The 22,435-nt window shown below is 43.5% G+C and overlaps 2 protein-coding genes across 3 annotated transcripts in view; one reads left to right on the forward strand and one right to left on the reverse strand.

The window, feature by feature from the left end:
* Positions 1-19,204, reverse strand: SNX5 (sorting nexin 5). 2 transcript variants are annotated; one of them, XM_027743166.2, is made up of 13 exons: positions 18,961-19,204; positions 10,900-11,004; positions 10,300-10,410; positions 9,594-9,715; positions 9,149-9,272; positions 5,820-5,915; positions 4,859-4,964; positions 4,705-4,780; positions 3,833-3,872; positions 3,652-3,738; positions 2,415-2,574; positions 1,569-1,654; positions 1-561 (listed from the first exon to the last, which is right to left on the reverse strand). In XM_027743166.2, the coding sequence occupies exons 1-13, from the start codon at positions 18,991-18,993 to the stop codon at positions 514-516; spliced, it is 1,194 nt and encodes a 397-aa protein (XP_027598967.1). In that variant the 5' UTR covers positions 18,994-19,204; the 3' UTR covers positions 1-513. The 2 variants fall into 2 exon arrangements, with proteins under 2 accessions (XP_027598967.1, XP_039242501.1); XM_039386567.1 differs by lacking the exon at positions 18,961-19,204 and adding an exon at positions 11,561-18,127.
* MGME1 (mitochondrial genome maintenance exonuclease 1) overlaps positions 19,139-22,435 on the forward strand; it is a 10,072-nt gene continuing 6,775 nt past the window's right edge. Inside the window, exons 1-4 of the mRNA XM_039386568.1 lie at positions 19,139-19,434; positions 20,325-20,376; positions 20,562-20,725; positions 22,126-22,339. The gene's annotated coding sequence lies outside the window, so the exon portion shown is untranslated. The remainder of the gene's footprint in view (positions 19,435-20,324; positions 20,377-20,561; positions 20,726-22,125; positions 22,340-22,435) is intronic.

Consider the following 22,435-nt stretch of genomic DNA (forward strand, 5'->3'; position numbering starts at 1 on the left):
TTGTTGTATCAGACATCTTTATTTGCTGTATTGCCCAAGTGTACAAATAGTGAATGCAGTTATAGAAATTCAAAATATACTGTAGTAGAAATCTGTCTGGGAAGTGGAATGTTAAGATATTTACTTTATAAAATTACTACACTTAAGTCACTTCCATTTGCAAGTTTCAAATATATCAGGGCCATGAAGAGGCAGATAATGACCCAAAACAAAAAAAAAAAAGTTCACAGTACACTTTTTCTGCTAGATGAAGTCAGTCAACAGCAAATTAATTTCTTATATTTGACTCATTTTGAGTTATCAGCCAACAGGATGTTAGCTACATCCAGACAATTCATACATAATTCAGCTCTCATTTATAAAGTCAATGTATTGCTATCAACATATTTAAGTATTAGTCAAACAGAATCTCAGTGACAATATTTATTTTAAGCTAATGAAGTCAAGCCAATAAGTTGCCCCTGGCCATTGAGTGCAATTGATGCTTTTGTCACATTTTCAGAAAAAGGCGCCTTAGCTCTTGAACAAGTCAATACAGCTTTGCAGGAGAGAAACATTATTCTGGAAAGGAAGAGAATTAGTTTCAGATGAGTATAATTAATAATTTAAATCCTGCCTTTCACAATGAAGATGCTTCCGAAATAGCAGGTCCATCCCAGGATTCTGTAGCCTGTGCCAATGCTAAAGATCTTCTACTGCAAAGACAAGCGTTCAAGCAGTAAAAAAATCAAAACCAGATGATAGTTTGCAATCTACCTCTTCCTGCAGGCCTTCAACCATGACTCAGTTTGTGATAAGGAGAGGGGCAAGAGGCAGCAGTAAACTTTTAAAGTGGGCCAAACTGAGCAGTAACGTCAAGTCGTTGGTGTCACATTGCAGTTCAGCACTGAAGTAGCTACCTGTGGTAAAGTCCAGTACTCTTAGGGAGTGAGACATTAGACTTTCATTCTTCAAAAGAAGCTGAGGATGCACAGTTACCTCTTCCTGCTTTGTTCCCTATACTAAGTTAACAAACCCCATAACTTGTGTATACTTTCCTAGATTAAGCTGTGGTCCCTGCAGCAACCTTCAAGCCTGCTCAGTGAAGCTTAATAGAGGCTACTACTAAGCCAGTGTCCCCTTTCAGTGACAAGCCAAAGTGAGAATGATTGACAGCTGGATCACAAGCTACAGGATGTGCTCTCACAGCGCACAGGAGCACTGGAAACAGCAGCTGCCTCCAGACACAGTCAAACCCAAAGACGAGGTTGCCTGATGGGAAGTCAGGTGACCTGTTGTGTACTACCAGCAAAACTGAGACTTCTCACTTACTGCGGTAGGCTAGTGTCCTAGGAGTGACAGCTTGAATGCAGACTTTCTGCATGGGACAGATAAAACTGTCAGCATTTGTTCTTTCTATGCACTTTGTACACACTATGCCTACAGCTTCTCCTCTTAAGATCTCAGCTGAAGAGCCTAGCTGTTCTATTTCACACTTCCTAGTTTTAAAGGGAACCCAGCAAATCGTCCAAGTTACGCAGTACTTACTTCTCTGAACCTATGCCTGTTAAATTCCAAATAGAACACACCTTTGCATGTTTTATTTCCAGTTCTGCCATTTCAATTAAGTTTTTGCGGAATGCTGCTATTCTCTTCTGCTTGAAGCTCATCAGTTCTGTAGAGAAGAACATAGGTAAGACATATAGAAAATGTGACAAGTTTCAGTAATGCCCCTTATGTTTCACGAGTTCTGTTATGCAGCTCTAGTTACGGTATTTGACAAAAGAAAAAAAAGGTTCAAGAGTTAGTCCTGCTGTTTTCTAGACAGAGATTCATTCATCACATGACACCAACATCTTGGTGAGGAAACAGGCAGCCTAAGAGAGAAAAGCTTTGTAGGAAGACAACTGGAGTAAAACAGTAATAAGCCACACAAGCTCTGTGAGAACACAGAGCATTTAAAAGCCAAATACACTGAAGGAAGAGGACGTGTGCCATGAAAGCACGTTTCCTCTGCTTTATATTGTCCATATATATATATATATATATATATTCTTCTATGAAGAACCAATGTTTGAAACTCTGTATTCAGTTATACTGGGACAGAGCAAAAGTCTGTTTGCACGGTTCTGACTGAGACAATTAGAACCCTGAGTAGTTACCTTCAGGTGGAGGCCGAGATCAGGAGTTCAACCTAGAAAGCAAATACTAGGGGCTTATAAATAAGGCTGGTCTAGTACTGACACTGCTCTGCTAAAGAGAATGGTTTTAAAAAATGTTTAGCTGTTTTAGTTTTACAGGCATCTATACTGCCCTGCAAGGTACTACTTGTTTCAGGAGAGTGTTCAGAAGCCTGCAGCAGTTGAAGGTCAGATGGAGACCCAGACTGCACTAAGATCTCCTTTTAAGCATAAATACAGCAATGCCTGTTTTACCTTGTTTTGCAGATTCTGAAATCTTTTCAAACTTCTGACAACAATCCTGTTGATGTGCCTCGGCCAGCCCGACATCCTTGCTCTTTAGTCTGGCTTTATCTAGAGCTTTGTTCGAGTTTTCATAGTCAACAAGAGCCCTTGTTCGTCTGTACAGAAGATCCTGAATGTAGACAGAAATAGCACATCAAAACCTTAAGAGGAATACTTCCCAAACTGAGGTTACAACTACCTTAGCAGCAAGAGGTTTCATTTCTTTCAGCACCAGATTCTGCTTCCTTCAATAAGCTATTACAGCCTGCCACACTCTTGGCATAGCAATAGGTGCCTTTCACCAGTGTAGTACTAAATTTTCAGGACAGCCACTTATGCCTTAGCCAAGGAATTCTGATGCCTACTGTAGGCATAGTTTTTTCCCTTAAAGTAGTTTATCTTGCTACAAGGTGAGTTACCCCACTAAGGAGGAACAGCATTTTCTGAATTCCCTCAGTCTACTTCTGGTAGACATTTAATTTGTTGGAGATCTGACAGTTTGACTGAAGCACTATACTAACCTAGACATGAGACATAGTACAGGTCTGAGTCAATTCCTTTCTAATCTAGCAGCAGTGTAGTCTTGATATCTAAATAACAGTACACCACACGGTGGGAGCCTGTAGTGAACGTTCTAGGATTTCTGACATTAAAAGGTAAGACACTAGATGAAGAAGCCCAATAAGTTATACCTGGATACCTTTTTTCAGCATAGACACTCCCATGTCAAATGAAGTATTGATTAGAAAAGAGTTGCTGGCAAGGCTTTTGCAGTTAATCAATCTACCAAAGTGCTCTTGGAAGTCCAGGTTCCAACAGCCTTCACATTGTACAGCATATTTGTGCTAAGGTACTTCAAAAATCCTGAAGCACGTCCCAAGTACTAATTAGTCATCATTGATTTTATGACAAGTCCATGAGTATTCAGGCAGGGGATGGGAAAGAACGCTGCTGCAGACTTAAATTCAGTTTGCTCTAACTTACAGAAATTTAAGAGTTCTTCCACTACAAAAACTGGGCCAAGATCTCCTGTAAGTGGCTGGACTCCAGATAATATATAGTTTCTATATTTTGCTGTGGTTCAAGAGTGTCAGGTTTCTTAGGCAAAACAATGGCTCATCTTCCTGTCTTCTTAAAGCACAAAGAATATCATGCATGAGTCATGATGCCTATAACAAAACAGCTTCAAAAAGAAAACTGTTCTCACCTTAGCAGCTTCTATATTGAGCATGTAGTATCTCAACAGTTCAGAAAGCTTTAAGTCTTCATCAGATGAAACTCTGCTCTCTACCTTCTGCAGAAGAAATAAAAATAGTTGGTATGGAACAGGTAACAGCAACATACATATTCTTTCCCCCTACCCCACCCCCTGCCAAAGTTTTCCTTACCCTGAGTTTCTCAAAGAGCTCTGCAACTTTCAACAAGTACCTAAGTGGGGGGAGGGAAAAAAAAAAACAACCATAAGTAAGGCTTAGATACTTCTTAGTCTGAAAAACAGCCAGGATCAATTGCCAGGAGACCAAAAAGCTGAAGGCTAGAGTTTTCTCCTGCATACAGATCCAGACAAGTGTTTGAAATGAATTTAGGTCTAGGCAAAGACCTGGACAAAAGGTTCAATGTGCTGGATTCCAGCCTAACAGCTGAGCAGCTAGACATCATTTAAAGCAACAATGCTAATCTTCAGGGCATAAAGGTCTTGTGGAGAATTTCCTTGCTGCTATCCTCCAAGAGGGATGAACCAGCTTGTTTCTTCAGCTATACACTCTGTTTTAACAAGGTCTTGATAAATTGACAGCAAAGTTGAAAGGTGGAATTCACCTCAGAAAAGGTAACTAGGTTTCTACAGCTTAAAAAAATCCCTGCTATGCTGGAACTGCAAAGGTCTAGAAGATAGTACAGACTTAGTGCAAGCTGTGGTTATATTTAACAGCACACCAGAACACATATGCATAAACCCTTTCTCCAGTAGTCTCTGGGAGTTTATGACCTGAAAAAATGCAAGGAAATTTCTGCTAAGAAGCAGCTTTGACAACCAGCACAATTCTGCTCCAGGGCACAACTGGCAAGAGATCAACTAGTTAAGTTGCAATTGATAACATTAGGTCTGCCGCACCAGGAGTGCTAGAGGAAAGAGTTTTAATGCTGCTTGCCTGCAATTCAAGAAACTCAAACCAGTTACGACTCAATCCTCTGGATTTTACAGAAGAAACTTGGTATTCCCAGACTCAGGATATGTTTATGAACAGTTTGAATTACTTACTTTTTGATAGCTGTAGGTTCTTCCAATGCCAGGCTGTTCAAGCAAGTTGAAGTATAAATATAATCATCTGCAACATCTGCAAGAACAAGACAAGGTTTTCAGGCTGAAATCAGCAAAACTGCATGATTTCTCAAAGGTCTTTGAAAAAATTCACTTTTATGAGATCTTGTCATCTTATCTGCTTTTGCACATGCGTCCTTGATTCTGTTGTAGTAGTTCACAAGAAAAGTCTTCTCTTGCTCAAAAAAATCTTCTACTTCCTGAAAAAGAGTATGACCTGTTAAGTTAGTTCCTGCAGAATACAAAGTCTTCCCTATTTTGGGAAGGGCCAAAGAAACAACCATAGCCTGGACCTGAGCATAGGCCCACCAAATGGCTATTGAAAAACTGAGTTCAGGGCAAGATCCTGAGAAAAGGGGTTAACACACCAAGCCATTTGGCAAGTTTCTTTTACACTGTGTGGTGAAAATGAAGTTGACACTCAAGTATTCACTGATGCAGACTGTCTGAAGCAACCAGTGAGTTACTACCAGACAGTCCTCAGGGCTACCAACTGTTGGAATTTTATTTCCTAGGCCTGCTGCAACACAGCAGCTCAGGAGTAAACAGTTTACAAGCTTGCTTCACATCCACATCAAATATGATACATATTGTAACATTTCGTGACATTGTCTTTAGGACAGCAAACCTATTGGGAAGAGCTACCACGGCAATGTGACAGAATAAGCTGAACCTGGACCAGTTACAGTTTTTAGTATTTGATCTTGTCTAGTGCAAGCAGAAACCCATAAATTCAGAGCTCCAAAGTAGACAAAAGCCACAAGCATGTTTGCTGAAGGTGTAATTCCTTCCTCCCCACCAGAATCAGGTGTTAAGGCAACTCTTTTGCATCCACCAGAAACCTGAAGTATACACTGAAATTTAACAGCCTGTAGCTCCAATGTCTTATTTTTACAGAAGTCAAAATTAATACAGGCTAGGACAGCAGTAACAAGGCAGGCTGACATTAGTAACTGAGCCTCATGCACATCAAGCCTGAAGCAGACATGAGTAACTTCCCTGGAGCAAAAAGCACAAAACAATCAAGACTGTAAGAGGTTAACCAACAACCTTACCTTGACTCCAGAGAAAAGGACCTCATCAGCACTCTTTACTACACTTTTTAAAAAGCCACCAAACATCTCTTTAGTGTTTTTCCTCCGAACACTCAGCTGCAACAGAGAGGCAAAAACATCTTTAAAGTCATCCCCAGTGGTGAAAAAGTGACTATTTTGACTCTTGAAATGTAATAACATCATTTACACCTAGTATATATCAGAGCAGATTGATTTCCAAGTCCTCCACAGTAACAGCATAACGAATGTAACAGGTAACAAAAAGATTGGCTAGAAGAAGTTCAATTATCCTGTGCCACAGATTTGTTCTCATTCCCAAAAACAGCTTGGTTCCTCCTTACATATTGTGCTGGTTTTAAAAACCAGCTAGAAAATTAAATCCCAGTCAAGCTGCTCCCTTTCTGCCCCCCAATACCTCTCCCGGTGAGAGGGAGATAAAAACCAGAGATTTTTTGAGTTGAGATAGGACAAATTTACTTGAAAAGCAGTAGTGAAATAACAAATAGTAACAGTAACTATATTAATAACAAAAGATACACAAAAAGATTTATAAACAAACAAGATGTTCCCTGACTGAGGCTCCGCATGGCCCAAGACAGACAGAAATGGCCACAGACCCTCCACACGGCCCCCCTTTTCTATCAACCCCAAGCCAATGTTCCTTTTTCCACAAAAGTGAGAATCCCTTACTTTCACCCCCCAGCAATGATATGGGTGGTATAGAATACAACCTAGGTGCCCCATGCAGACCTCTACCAGCCCAGCCCCTTCCCTGCTCTCCCCCACTGCTACAAGAAAATTAACTCTGTCCTAGCCTAAACCAGGACATTATCCACCCCTTATACCATCTATGTCATGCCCAGATCTGACACCTTCCAACTATATACACATATATAAACATGGTCAAGCACAGATATTATTCCCATAGTCAATGGCCATCCCCACAAGATATCTGTTGAGTTCATTTAGTCCATGACTGTGGGTTCTATCTATCCTATTTGTCTTCCAGGTCAGGAGAGCTGGTGTGTTGTCAGCTGGTTGTAAGCTGCATCACGAGCTCCCAACTGGTGTACTGGGGGCAGTCCATCCTCATTGTCCATGGTAGTTACGGTACACAGTGGCACTGTTATTCAGTAACCAATATAACATATACAATTCAACATTACAGGTGGTTCTTCCACAAAAATCAAATCCCCTTGAGGTACACATAGTGTTTCCCTGTCTCTTCGCATTATCCACTAAGTGCATCCAAGTCCTTGAGCAAATACAAGCCCTTGCTTGAGGCAGGACTAATCCAAGCTGTCTTCCCTAACACATTTCTCATATGCACCACAAGGACTTTATCTCCTGATACAGTACATAGCAGTTCTGATTGGGCAGAGCCAGCTCGACCAGTGGAGCCTCAGGTGCTAACTAACCAGGTGGCCCCTGCTAAATGTAGATCCCAATGTTTGTAGGTTCCACCACCCATTGCTTTCAATGTGGTTTTTAACAGTCCACTGTACCCTTCAACTTTTCCAGAGGTTAGTGTATGATAGGGAATATGATATACCCACTCAATATCATGTTCTCTGTCCCAGCTATCTATGAGGCTGGTTTTGAAATGAGTCCCATTGTCTGACTATATTCTTTCCGGGGTGCCATGCTGCCACAGGACTTGTTTTTCAAGGCCAGAGATGGTGTTACAGGCAGTGGTGTAAGGCACAGGGTAAGTCTCCAACAGTCCAGTGGCTGTTTCCACCATTGTAAGCACATAGCACTTGCCTTGGCAGGTTTGCGGGAGAGTAATGTAATTGATCTGCCAGGCCTTCCCATATTTATATTTCAACCATTGTCCCCCATACCACAGGGGCTTAACCCGCTTGATGGCAGCACATGTTTCACAGTTATGGATAACCTAGGAGGTAGTGTCCATGGTTAAGTCCACCCCTCGATCATGAGCACATCTGTATGTTGCATCTCTCCCTTGATGACCTGAGGCAACACAGGCCCACTGCACCAGAAACAATTCACCCTCGTGTTGCTAGTCCAGATCTACCTGAGACACTTTAATCTTGGCAGCTTGATCTACCTGACCATTATTGCAATGCTCCTCAGCAACCTGACTCTCAGGTATATGTGCATCTACATGATGGACTTTCACAGTCAACTTCGCTACCCAGGCAGCAAAGTCTTGTCGCATTTCAGCAGGCCAGATGGATTTACCTCTGTTCTGCCAATTGGTCTTTTTCCATTGGTCTAGCCATTCCCTGAGAGCATTTGCTACCATCCATGAGTCAGTGTAGAGTGTTGGCCATTTCTCTCCTTCAGTGATATCTAAAGCTAGCTGGATGCCTTTCAGCTCTGCAGCCTGACTCGATCCACCGTGTCCCTTGATAGCTTCTGCGACTCACTGCATAGGACTCCATATGGCAGCTTTCCATTTTCAATTTGTCCCTACGATACGGCAGGAACCATCAGTGAAGAGAGCGTGTCACTTTTCATTTTTGGGTAGCTGACTATATGGTGGGGCCTCCTCAGCAAGTGTCACCTGCTCCTCTTCCTCTTCTGATGATAGTCTGAAATTTTCACCTTCAGGCCAACTCCTGATGATCACCAAGATCATCATTACAATGTTAATAACAAAAGGTATGCAAAAAGAGGGTAATTTACATACAAACAAGGTGTTCACTGACCAAGGCCCTGCGAGGTCCAAGACAGATGAAAATGGCCATGGACCCTCCACATGGCTCTTTTTGCTACCAGCCACAACCTAATGCCCCCTTTTTTCACAGAAGCGAGAATCCTTTACACTTTCACCCCCCAGTAATGATGTGGGTGGTATGGAATACAACCTAGGTGCCCCATATGGAACCTCCCCCAGCCCAGCCCCTTTCTTGCTCTCCCTCACTGCTACCACAAGAAAATTAAGTCTGTCCTAGCCAAAACCAGGACATACATCTTGGATCAGCATCCAGCACTCATAATTAGGTGTGATAAAACAGATGTAGGACTAACTTTAATATACCTCCATTCTTCAATTTTAGGACTATGCAACACAGCACAGCACAGGTACACCTGAACCTGCTGGTTGTTCCCAAGATAAAGGCATGCAAAGTTGGCTTCCTAACCAGTTTGACAAGGATTTATAAACACTGAGATTTATAACACAAAAAGGTCTAAACGTCAGTTTTTCATCCTTTCATCTCACAGAAGTACTTAAAATATCCACTTGTTGATGCTGCATATAGATTCACATAACATTTTGACTGTGCCCAGAAAAAAACAACAGCACTCTTAACAATTTGCCTCACTTGGAAAGCAGAGAGGAAAAAATAAAGAAGTCTTACATCCTGGTCATACTCCAGGAAAACATGAAAATTGCGATCCTTGCTGAGCACAGGATGAGAAGAAATCCGCTGAAGGAAAATTTCATGTGACGATACAGTCTTCTTGAAGACAGCAAGGTATTCACTGAAAGGAAAGAACAGATTGAGATCCTCTCTTGTACTGCCTTCTTCAATATACAAAGAATTACTTTAAGTTATCCAGTGAAAATATTTGACAGCAGGCTTCTGAAATAGCTAGATAGTGACAGTGAAGCTATTTTCAATCTCTTTAGCCGGGAAGTTTTCTAGTTTGAAAGAAACTTTTGTCAAGTCCTCAGCTCCAGGATTTTCAAGACACTCTTCAAATCAGTCACACTCAAGATCAGTTATTACCAAATAGAATAAAGTTGCTCTCCTAGGAGGCTTCTCTAAGTGCAGCTTTTGGCAGTAGAGTCATTTTACTTACGCTTCTAGTTCTTGCTTCATTTTGGCAAATTCTTCTTTTGTCATAGACACTTCTCCTTCTCCTAGCTTCTGCATCTTCTCTCTGGGACCATCAAAGTCAGGCTTTGAAGGTGCTGGAGGTATCTAGCCAAGGAAATGGTTAGTGATAGATACTAGCAAATACAGTTTTCCAAAATTACTTCTAGCCTTCTCTGGAAGGAGGCTCTTTTGCCTCATCATGGAGAAGTGTGGTAAAGAGTGCATGAACCAGGAATTCTAGAGCATGTTGACAGCCTGTCTGCCCCTCCCAGTTCTGTCCTATCCCTGCCCCAGGAGGGAAACCAACCCACAAGAACAGCCTCTATAATCCACCCCATAGCCAGCCATCTTCTGTGGCCCACATGGCCTCCTAAAGGATCATGATAGGAAGGACAGACCATATTTAATAGATTATTTCACTGTCATCTTCAGGCAGATATTAATACCACCATGGAGCCAGGGACTCTCGGAGCATCAAGTCTTTTTTGCTGCTCCAAGCTATATGCAAAGTTAACACAAATGCCACACCACTCAAGTTGTCTGGGAATTAAGGTAACAGGAAGCATAGGGAATACCCAGGCCATGACACACTACTAGCATTGATAAAACATATTTCACACCTTTACTAGTATGCACTTTAGATTGCTATAGTTTCTCAGTTAGAATTACATTTTTTAGGAAGTACTTACAATGAGACCTGCATACTCTTCAGTTTCAGTGAGCGTATCATGCAACCACACAAAGTCTTCATGCTGCCGTGTAACTGAAAACTCAGGGCTTTGAAACGCTGGCAGTGTAGTCTGGAAGAGAAGATAGACAAGCCCCTACTGTTTTGTAAATCAGTGCTTTTAGAAACAGCTCTGTCCATTTCCAAAAGGAAGCTATTCTGCCTAGTAAGAGCCTTGCCCAATTCCTTTTAGCTGAGCTGGCACTCACTCTAGAGCCGAGTGTCGTACCACTAAGTAGACTGTTAGATAAAAGGCACTGTTGTGGAACAGCATTAATGCAGTTTATTTTGTGACGTTTCCCAGTAGCTGCTTTCTTATCCACAGCCTTCTGGTGTCTAGCTAGGATTCCTTAGCAAAGCCAACTTAATGATCAGCTAACCTTGTCTCTGTTTAGAGCGTTCAAGTCTTAGGGAATCTGAAGTTTTATATATACACACCTTCAAGCCACCTTTAAGTGGAAAGTCTCCATCTAATTAGATTTCCTTCATTGCCATCTTTACAGGTAGGTGTACTGCAAATACACATATTACTTGCATAACCTCTTTTTCCCCATGACCTTACCTTAGTATGCACAGTGAACTTCACTCTGTCCTTTTCACTTAGGGCATCAGGGATATCAATTTGGAGAGAAGGATCAATATTCAGGTCTACAGATACAGACCTCAGCTGCAACAGAATTCACAGTATAAGCCTTGGTCAAGCATCAGGTAGGCTTAATGAAGCTACACTGATCATCAGCTGTCAATGAGAACCACTCTGCACTACAGCACTGCCTTCAGAAACAGCACATATGGCCAAGCATGACAGACTTGACACTACCTGCACATCACTGTAACAAGCCTTCCCTTCCAAGCACAGGAAAGAAAAGGGCTTGTTAGCCTGAAGTCTGAAGAAATTATTATTGGAGTTCACACTAGAGGTATTTGGGAAGTCTCTTCTTGAAAACAACATCCTCCTTCCAGTACCTCTCCAACTTGTTTACTTGGAGCCCACCAAGCCAAAGCCTATTATGTCATTCAAAAGACAGCAACAACCCTAATAGTTCTCTTCATTATCCTGTGCCTCCACAGGATTGTAGAACATTAGCTCTTAAGAGTCTAGCCTTATGATCTCTTTCCTCACCCTTAGATCAGACAGCTATTGAGGTTTCTGAGCTTGCCACGTGAGGCACCATTTACAGGAGACCTCAGAGCCCACTTGGTTCGATAAAGATCTGACTTACCTTCCCAGTGCTTCAAACAGGCCTTAAACTGAGCCAGCATCTTCCTTTGGGGGTTTATTTCTTCATTCCAACAGCCTAGACCCAGAACATAATTTCAACTATACTGAAACTTCCAGAGCAGTGGAATAGCCTTTTCAGTTGAGGATCCTCTAGCTTACATATGAAGCCTGTCTTCTAAGAGGCCCTCCCTTAAGGGCTGTGGCCTTAACAAATCATTCTTGTTTTCTGCATAAGGGAGAAACAACCAGAGATCAAGGTCACAACACAGGAAGCTTGCTGAAGAGTGTCCGTCAGAGTCAGGATGAATCCTGAGGTTATCCTTTGGAAACAACTCTGAAGGCCTTCCCAGAAAAGCAAGCTGGAGAACTGGACCATGACTGATGTTGTTGCACCACTCTGCAGCACACTAGTGCACACAACACCAAAGCCCACAAACAAATGGCAGACAGCATCTGAGCAATCCTGTCATATCACAGATTGCTTGAATGTTGCCTTAAGCCTCTGTAAAGCTGCTAAGAACTGTTGATAGGTTGCCCTTTATAAGGTAAAGCTTTGCTTCCAAAAGGCTCTGGAAACTCCATCACCCCCTAGGCTGGCCATCTGCAGCCCAGATCTGGTAGATAACAATTCTCCCTGGCTGCCTACAGAGGACACAGCTGCTAGGCTGGCGTGCATTTGCCTCTATCCAGCCTGCCCCCGATGGTTACTGCTACTCTCTATGATCAGACTGCCATGTGTAAATGAGGGATATCCCAGTCACTGTACCCTCATCCGCTCAGCCACATTAGAAAGACTTATCTGTTGCATCCCCACTGTTAGCTAGAATTAGATGAGATAAACCTTTTAAACCTTATGACTATGGAATGACTTTGTATGCAGCACATTTCCATTCTGACTTCTGTAGGACATGAGACTTTAAGCCCATCCTGGGTACTGCCTTGGCAAGAAGCATGCTTACAGAACATGCCCTGGAACACAGTTCCTAGCAGTCCCAAGCACTGTTCACATCCAAATGGACATGGTGGGACTCCAAACTCTACAGGGATTCCAACAGTACAGTCACACCTTTGGACGGACTATTATGTTCCCATACAGGCATGCAATTCTAAAACTTTCTAGAAAGGCACAGGCCAAACAGCACACTGGTTTGGGCAGAAGCCATCCCGTTAAAGCACTACAGGAAAGACAGGTAGTCAGGCATTAATTTCACTGGGAGCGCAGTTCACTGTGTGTTGCCAAATGAACAAAAGGCAAGCTGGTCAGTGTTTCCCAGCCAGATAACACCAGCAGGCAAAGCAGCGACATACAGATCTCAGTGTTTTACATTCTGCTTACTTATCTTTAGTGTCCAAACAGGATCAGCAGCGATAACAATATGAACTGCTGAGTTTGGAAAGTATTATAAGCCAAAGGAAACGGTTTCCTCTCAGCTAAACTAAGGAAAGGATTACACAAATCAGTCAGTCCTGAATTTGCAAGTTTTCTTATTGTCTTGTGGAGAAGGTAACCCGTGATTAGATGCTGTCTGCACACCCTTCCATGCCTAGTAGTTGCCTACACAAGAGATGGAACAGGTATGGACACAAGGTGGTACTGCTTTGTCAGATTAAAGCAGTTCACGTGTCACGGGCATGTCTCCCCATCACTCTGCACAAGCTGCAGAGACAATGGGGCAAGAACACATAATCTGCAGCTTCAAAGAATTCCCAGGAATAATACTGCGGGTGAGTTTATGCTCACAGCAGGGCCTTATTTACACAGAATCAACTGGGACTCAGCAGCAGTGTTCAGCTATGCACCCCAGAGCAATATGTACTACGCATGGGGCCCAAAGTGAGAGACCAGCTCAAATAAAGGACAAGGGTCAAGAACACCCCTATATACATTGGTGGGATTCTGCCCCTCAGAACAGCATGAAGCCATTTGCTAAAAAAATCTTGTACTTCTACTGCCTTAAACATCTGCTGTAAATGTACACAACCCAGGCTTAAAGGCCACTGCAGTCTGAAATATATGAAGATGGCACAGGATTATTGACCTCTACCCTTCAGGAGTTGGTCTTCAGTAAAGAACCTGGAGCTATGTGAAGCTGAGGATCATAAGACCACTGGTCTACTCTAGTCCTGTGAAGGTCCTGTGAGCTCCTAACTCCAGGCCAGAGATCTTTAGGATTACACAATCATGGCAGCAAGGCTCAGACTACAAAGGAAGCATTCACACTGCCTGACTTCAGGAGGAGTGAGTGCTTGTTTCCCTACAAAAAAGTGCTGGAGTAGCACTTCTGCACTGAACAGAAAGCAAGAGGCTCCCCTCCTGTCACCACAGCTCTAACTCAGTGAGCACCTAAAGCAGATGTTCCACACCAACCCTCGATCAATGTAAACATCAGCTTCTGCAGCATTAACAGCTTTGCATTCAGGACCTTTCCTGCCATCATCTATCCTACACCCATCCTACAAGCAGGAATGAGAACCAATTTGCTTATGGTCACGTGAAGGCTATGCAGAGAATTAAACTGTCATCTCCAGGTCCCAGGCTTGTTCTTTTACCATAGCAGGCATCCAACCCAAGGCCTTCCCAGGATATCACTCCACCTTAGCTCTCCAGCCTACCATGTTTGGCAGGTCCTTTGTATCCAGAGGCATCATTGTAGGACGTCACTGTTTCTTCCCTGCACTCCAGGCAGTGGGCAAGAGAACTGAAGTTTCCCCTCCCCAGCTACCAGAAACCAGTCTGTCACTTCACACTCTCTGGGGGCTATAATTATAATCCAAGCTCGGGAACTGGGAAGGGGTTATTCCTTACTTGCAGCACATGACCAAAGAGGTACAGAGGACACACAGAGGGGAAACAGCTGGGCTGGACTGCAAACAAACATTCACCCAAACCCAGCACAGTATTCCCACTTTCATTTCTCTTTCTCAGAAACCACTTCTGGTTTGTAGTGACTACAGAAGTCGACATCTCCCACTACTAGGCTCAGTCTTGTTAGTGACCTGTTTCAGGATCCCTGGGCTTTCTTGAGGATTCAAGAAAAACTTTCTCTGTTCAGTACAGATACTGTCCACCACAACTATCTAACCTGGAAATTAAAACAAGACATCAAGCAGAGCCCTCCAGAAGAACATACAGTCATCATACTGATTATTAACATTTCTAGGTTTCAGGACCAGAAGACTAAATCTAGATATTATGGTACTAATTAGGACATCATGATCAACATCTGATCTAAAGTCCAGGAAACAGCAGAGAGCATTACTTGCCCAATCTAGAAAGAGTTTAAAAGCACTTACTTTTTTTCTATTGGTTAGAGATGCTAGGGAGGGGGAAACAAAACAAAAAAACCCAACACCCAAACAAATAAAACCACACAAAAACCCAACCAAAAAAACAAACAATCCCCAAAACCAACCAAACAAAAAAGAGTTGCATCATTTAAGTACAACTCAGTGAGGACCATCAGCTACCCAGGCTTCTACTTGACAGACATTTAGTTTCTGATCAGGCCTCACCCAAATGCAAACACATCTTGATGCCTGCAGGCATCCCTGGAAGGAAATGCCCTCAGCCACTGAAGCCACTTAGTTCTGTTGAGTGGCCTGAACTGCTGCTTTTCAAATTACACCCTTTGCAGTTTTAGCATGGCTCTGGATGACTCGATGCTACTTCTGCATTCTAACAAAAGAATCTGCCACTGCAAGCAACTGTGTACAACATCCGACTGTTAGTGAAATAAGAATATGTATTTGTTCTCGAAGACAGGTGAACTCAGGGATTTTCCACACAGCCAGGCTCTTGGAAAGAGCAAGGAGCCCTTCCACAAGGGCTCCCATGTCAGAGCTTTCTGCTTATTGTCAGATACCTCACAAAAACCCTCTCCCCTTACTGATCACCTCCTGCTATCATTCAAGCAATAGCCCACAAACAAGACTTCAGTAGTAATTACATCTGCCACTACCCAGAATTCATTACTTTTTACAGAACAGTCATTTTAATTAATCCAGTTTAAGTGCTCTCCAGAGAGCACTAAGAGATCACGATGTTTTCTGGCAGTTTATACAGAGTAATCAGTTCCAGAGGGTCTTTTTCGACACCCAGGAGTTAACCAGCAGACTTGCAGAGTATCTGGCCAGCAGATATTAGCAGCATTGGTTGCTGGAACTACATTTCAGTCATATTCAGCACACGTACCTCAAGTTTCCTTTCAGTCAAGATACTAAAAAGACATCTGCACACATGCAGTGTAAAGAGCCAACACAACACTTCACAGTGTATGTGAAGTTCTGATTTTGCAGCCTTCATGACAGGCTTGCTCTTATCTCTGACATTGAGCTGAACAGTCCTGAAGTAGTCTGGGTTGCAAACAGCCAGGAAAAATTGAACCAGTCTTCATGTTGCTACTTATGCTACAAAAAATGCCTTCCCACATTGTGACTTGGACTGCAGAACTCCAGTGATGTAAAGGTTTTCATTATTTTGCTTAAAGCACCAATAAATGGGGAACAACAGTTCAATTTAGTCACACTGAAATGGCATTCCTCACCAAGTACAATGCTTGTCAAGTAAGCAGAAAGCAGCCTCTGCAGGCAGAGCACCTGTTGCCTCTGGCTGTGCAATAATCAGGCTGTGCCTGATCACTTAGCTCTCCTGTCAGCAGGATCCCTGCATCACTCTCTACAGAAACCAAGCGGTCATACGCCTCCTTACAGAAGGAAGAACACAGAGGGAGTAATGTTTATAAAACTTCAAGGACCACATATTCCAAGCAAAAGCCTTGCTAGCTCACCCTGATCCACCCAGCAGCACATAGGACACCTCCACCCAACACACTGATTCCTCAGCTTGAGGGTTCAAGCAACAGCTTTGGCCATGCAGGCCAAATCCACTCTGCTGCAGTAGTGTGCCTGTAGAGCATGGCCTGTGGCAGACTAAAATGGAAATGGTGCAAAGGCAGCAAACTACTAAGCCACAGTCAGCATCCACAAGATTGTTTTGCTGCCCTCCAGCAGTGAGGCCAGAGCTGGCCTTCGGGAGTCTCAGAAATACTGCCTCACCACACTGGCTTCACCTTCCACGGACTTGAACTTGTGTCATTAGCCCAAACTGCTGGGCCAGCTTCACGGAGGCTGTATGTCCTTGATAATACATTATCCTTATCCAGTAACTTTCACCTTGCTAGCAGTTCATCTCCCTATTTGATTTTGGGCCCAGCAGCATGCAGAAGCAGTTGTTTTGCTAAGCATAGGCAAGACCTAGTATGCCCTCATTCCTTCAGACCATGTAGCAGAATCTGTCCAGCACGGAGAATCACCATTTGTGAGTTATAACAGCAAGTCTCAGGCTATGACACAACATTTTGTCTTCACTGACTGCTTTGAGAAGGAGTCAGTGAAGACAAATACTTGCTCTCAGTATTTTCATCTAGAACATTTTAACTGCAGACCGAAGCCTTAAAATACTATCAAGCCACCAACGTTAGGAAATACCAGGGTATTTACTCAAGGTTATCTTGGCAGTCCCCACTACTTGTTTCACATTCTGAAGTGCCTTTTCCTCCCCCATGACAGATTACACCTTCTTTCCCACTGCACTTCCAATCACCCTTATCCTACCCTCCCTTCCTCTTCCTACATATCCTGATCCTCTGCTGCTTTGCCACCTCAGGGTCGGTTTTTAGTTTATACTTACCAGTGGTTCCTATTCAAGGTTAATACCTAACGAAGCTTTCTTTACAGGCACAGGCTTTATCTACTGGCCACATACCAGTTCCCTGTTGGTGTTTCTTTACCTAAACAGGAACAGACAAGACAGGAGTATTTCTATCCTCCCCCGTGCTGCTGGAATCCCAAGACAGCCCTAAAACCTGAAACAAACTAGTTAATATATGTCCATTGAACATCAGAGTTTAAAGCTACTCCAACCCTCACCGTGGGAACATTTTCCCCTCCCGCAATATTCCTGCCTGCTAAGTTAAAAAGGCACATAAACACTCAAAAGTTACCAGTTGCTGCAAGAGAGTTGATATTTGACCTTCCCCTCCACCCCATCACCTGCAGATCCTGCAAGACTATAAAGACTCACACTCACTATTCTCAAAGTGCAGACATTTTAATACAAATAGTTTCACATGCAGCAGAAAACAGTTAAAGCACTGGCCAGCTCACAGCAAACTACTAGAAAACACTTGCTCTATAAACTTTTGCCTGTTCTACTGTGTCAGGATTGTTTCAAAATGAGATTCATATGGAAGGGAAAGACATGAAAAGAAAGTATCTATAGGAAGTTACTAAACTAGTAAACAAGCCTGGTGTATTTCTAGCCCTCAAGTCAGCTAATATATATGTTCCAAAAAGCTGGAGAAAACACAGACTGAAGAGACTTAAGCACACCTAACAGTTTGAAACAAAGTCATCTTCCTGAAAGTGAATTAAGCTTAATCACAATGCAAAACTACATTAAGATGCAACAACATGAAAGACAAATAGGCAATTCACTGACTGCTACAGGGCTGCCTTACCTTCTATTCAAGGTGTGTTGAGGATAGTTATTAAATCAGGTAGTTTAGGTAGATTAAGCCAGGTAGCTTGTCCAGTAGGAGAAATAATTTCAATCACTGTCTACATTACATACACATTAATTCACAAAGTTTCTGTTTTAGCATTTAACTTGTATTTCCTCTGAGAAGTTGAGAGTCTTAGAACATTAGGTAACACCCCACGCTGCTTTAAAGGCTCCTTGGCACTTAAAGGTTCTAACGCTACTACAAAAGAAAACTAAGTCAGCCGCTGATGTGACAGCCAAGGGAAAGAGGCACCGCAGCTGATGTGACAGCTGACCTAGAGCACATAACCAGGAAGGCTGGTCACAGACACACTAGGCAGCTGACCCATTGAGAAAGAGCAAGTTGAATCCTCGGCAGCACAATTGCCTACAGCACTTCGCCGCTAGTGCCCAGAGACAGGTCCTCATGAGCAGGTCCTGCTCCTGCATTCCTTGCCAGGCCCCGTTCCTGCAGCTCCAGAGCCCTGGCTGTCATCCTGCTCCTGCCACAGCCCAGGAGTGCAGCCCGTACCGCCTCACGGCAGCTGCACAGCCCTTCCCTACATCCTCCTCCTTCCCACTCCGGCTTTAAGCCTGCCCCACCCACTTATCTCCCCCTGGGCCTCTTCCTTCAGGAGCTACACCCCACGTTCACCCTGGGCACCCTGACCACCTGCCCTCAGGAGAGCTTAGTGCGACTAAGGTAACTAATATTTAAAAAACAAACTCTAAACGGAGCAGAAATAAAAACCTGTCACTGTCCCAGCGCTGTCGGGGGCAAAGGGAGCGGGGAGCTCCCTCTCACCCCGCGGGGCCAAGCCGGCTGCGCCCCCGCGGCCTGCCCCAGCCGGGCCGCCTACCTTGTCCTGCGCGTCCCCGCCGCGCAGAGCCATGTCTCCGATCACGAACAAGCACTGCCCGTCCTCCTCCCCGCCGCCGCTTCGTCATATACCCCGAGGCGGAGCCGCCACCGCCTCCCGCCGCCGCCGCCGCCACACCCCCCGCGGGGCGGCCGCCATCTGGGGTGAGGGCAGGGCGCTGCTTGCCTTCATCCAAGATGGCGGCAAAACGCTATATTTTTTCCTTGCATTTAGAGATCTGGGTTGTTTTCCTCAGAGCCTTTCAAATAACACCCAAAGAGAGCGAAACAGAGCAGGCATGCCTCTCTCGCAGTTTTCGAGGTGCTCCAGCGAAGGGGAAGGGGCCAGGGCGCAGGAGAACTACAATTCCCATGAGGCGGAGGGCGGCGCAGTGCGCGGTGAGCGCGGCGGTGGCGTCGGGCGGAGCGCGCCTGCGTGCTGCTTCCCGCGGCGGTGGCGGGAAGTGTGTCTGAGGTAACGCGGGGCCGTGGGTCGTGAGCGCCTTGGGGCTGGGCCGGGGGGTCATGAGAGCGAGTGAAAGGAAGGCGAGCCGAGCCCACTCTGCACCCCTGGTGGGTGAACCCTGCTCGCCCTGCCCCCGGCTCTGTCATCGAGGGGGCCGCATGGCCGGGCTGCCGTGGCTAGGTGGGTATGCCCGCGTTCAGCGGGAATTCTTGTCCCGAGTGACTTATCCGAGAGAGAAGCCCTGCATAAGAGTGCGCTATCCGGCCCTGTCGCGTTTCCGGACGCCTGGTGCCCATGTAGAAACGTTGTCTGTCTACTAGAGAGCACTTGGTGGTCACCGGTGTTAGCTCAGCTCTCACAGATCGCCAGAAACGCTGACGTCGTGTTACAGCCCTGTTTCCCACTAATTCCATTCCCAATGCTAAGCTGGGAATGAAGCTTGAACTTTTTTCAGTGTAGCTCTGTGGGCTTGTGCTTTAAACTGGGTTGCTAAATTTTCTCTCTCCATGCTTTAAACGTCTCAAAAGAGGGAGGTGTATTTTTAACCTGGATAGGTTCAATAATTTAGTTTACAAACTGCAGGGAACCAAGGAGAAGAGGTTGGGGGCAGGGACTGGGCAAGTGTGTAAGGTTCTAAAAGTGATACAGCTGTCAAAGCCCTGCCCTATTAAGTTATAGCCAGAAAAAAAGAGAAAGAGAATGTAGGGTACTGTTGCCTTTCTACATGACTTAGTAATACTTCTTCAAGAGAAAAGCCTGTGATGTTAACTTAAAGTTATACCTTCATCAGTGCATTTGTTCTGGAGTTAGGGACACAGGGCAACAGATCTGTAGCTGCGTTTAGTGGGGCTCTTTCTTATTATCTCTGAAGTAAGCTAGTGCTTTTGTTTGCTGGACAGGTGGCTGTGGAGAAAAAACCATGGTGGTTATTTTCCGAAACCATAATTAGAGGTAGGTTTTTATAGATGTGAAATTTTTCTTAAGTAATCTTTTTGGTTTTCTTCTGTTAAGCCACTCATTCCTGTCTGGGGAAAAATTTCCTCAGTTTTGTTAGCTCAGTTATTGTTGGAGCTGCAAAGTCAACTTGCTTGGGAAAGTTAAGTCCTGCTTTTTTTTTCCTCTTTTCTTTCCTCCAGTGTGGCTCATCATGCAACACTTGAAGTAATTCTGCCAGGCTTCAACCACAAACCCTTTCAGAGAGAAGGGAGACACTTCCCCAGAGGGAAATATCAATTAAATTCTGTTCTTCAGGGGCAAGAGTAGATCCAAACCACTCCAACTCCATTTCTTTCTTGTAAATGTAAGTTATTTGCACAGAAATGCCACTGTGATTTTTTGAAAAGCACATGATTTTTTATTTAGCTGGACACAAGTGTTCCTTATTTCTTAGCAATCCTAGAACCTCTTTCTTTTTGTAAAACAGGACAGCAGCAGACAGACTCTCCTGGTGGTTCAGTTCATAGAGTGCACAAACATTTCCACAGGTATTACTCCAGTGTAATATATGCTGTTAAATCAAAATTTATACTAATCACTGAGGCACTGCATCAGTGTTGCAGTTAATTAGCTGTAGAGCTCATAATATTCCATATTTCAATAGCCCCATGGTTCAGAACACTGAGCTGGTATAAATTTATTCCTTAAAAAATGTTGAGGGGGCAGCTTACTGCAAATGAACTTTATGCTAAATCAGGTATCATCTTGCTTCCTGCAGCTGACAAAAAGCCAGAATAAACTTTTTCTTTTGTGCTGTGGCTGATGTAACAAATACACAGTCAGTGGCCCAACATGTGTTCTGTTCTGGTTAATGCACATACACAATGACCATTAATGCACATGTTAATGGTCTTCAAACAATAGCCCAAGAAACTACAAGCTTAGACACTATTACATTGGAAAAAGAGTATTTTTTTCCTGGTTTATTTTAAATCACAGCTTTATTTAGAGGTAAATCTCAGAAGAGGAGAGATTAAGTTTTTTGCACTGCTTTTTATGATTAAAAAATACAGTGAAGCAATATTCTTACAGTATTAAAGCCTCACCTTTATGTCTCTCTGCTGCTTCTACTGTTTTTTATTACCTCCTACAGCAAACTGACACCTGTTGAAATGTGATACCATCATTCATTATTTCTTTTTTAGCAAAGGGCACATTCTGCCAGGTAACCAATCCCATTCCAACACTGAAAAATCTATTAAAAATGTGATAGTCTCTGAGAAGAATGAGTTGCTGCAAATCCTGGTGTAGCAGGTTTGCAGAAGAGAGCTGCTTCATGATATTGAAATGACAAAACATGGGGAGCTTCTTATATTTATTGAATCAATTGGCAGTAATAGTGAAGACACACAAAATTCACTGACTGAAAAGCCAGGGTGAACTGAAGAATTGAGACATGTATAATGTAAAAACTACCGCTTTATGCTGTTACAAATTTCTAGCAAGCTGAGCTGTAGAAACAGCTTATGACATCATTTAAGAAATTACAGGAAACATAACATTTGGTTATGTTTCACAAAAACGAAGCAGGGCAGGACTTCAGTTACAAAACACATAGTGCAATTTCTTGCTGCTGTGTAAACTGTCTAAAGCAGGTGTTTCTATTTTTTGGCAGAACTTGCATACTTTTGTGGCAGTAAAATGGTTTTAATTGTCTCGTTTGTCCTTTCATAGTGCACCTAACTATGCTTTTCTGTTGTGCAGGCAGGAGAGTAGTTTTTACAGGAATCTGAAGGTCAGAGGATGCTCAGGTGATCATATCCATTCTTGCTGTTGAATATTGAAAAATGAAAGAACAAGTGCAACTCTACCCAGCCCAGTTCTGCTGGATAAGGAAAGCAGTTTTAGAATTTCTTTGATATTAAATATAATGTCATTATTAAAAAAGGGAAGTGACATATTCAAAGTATCTTAACTGGTAAGGTTTCCCTTGTGAGGTGGCTTGCTTTATGCCTAATCAGACTGTAAAAAATCAGTAGCAGAACTAACTAGTTGGTACTTTCATTATTTTCCT

Source organism: Pipra filicauda, unplaced genomic scaffold (genome assembly GCF_003945595.2).
Source record: "Pipra filicauda isolate LSUMZ 115617 unplaced genomic scaffold, ASM394559v2 scaffold492_size439525_pilon, whole genome shotgun sequence".
NCBI lineage: Eukaryota > Metazoa > Chordata > Aves > Passeriformes > Pipridae > Pipra > Pipra filicauda.

What these genes read in the sequence shown, in the direction of transcription:
- SNX5 (XM_027743166.2), bottom strand. Translation starts at nt 18,993, where the DNA reads ATGGCTCTGCGCGGCGGGGACGCGCAGGACAAG. An exon ending in GCGGGGACGCGCAGGACAAG is followed by an intron (nt 11,005 to 18,960) that starts GTAGGCGGCCCG and finishes ATTCTGTTGCAG; the next exon opens with CTGAGGTCTGTATCTGTAGA. An exon ending in AAGAGTATGCAGGTCTCATT is followed by an intron (nt 9,716 to 10,299) that starts GTAAGTACTTCC and finishes TTCCTTGGCTAG; the next exon opens with ATACCTCCAGCACCTTCAAA.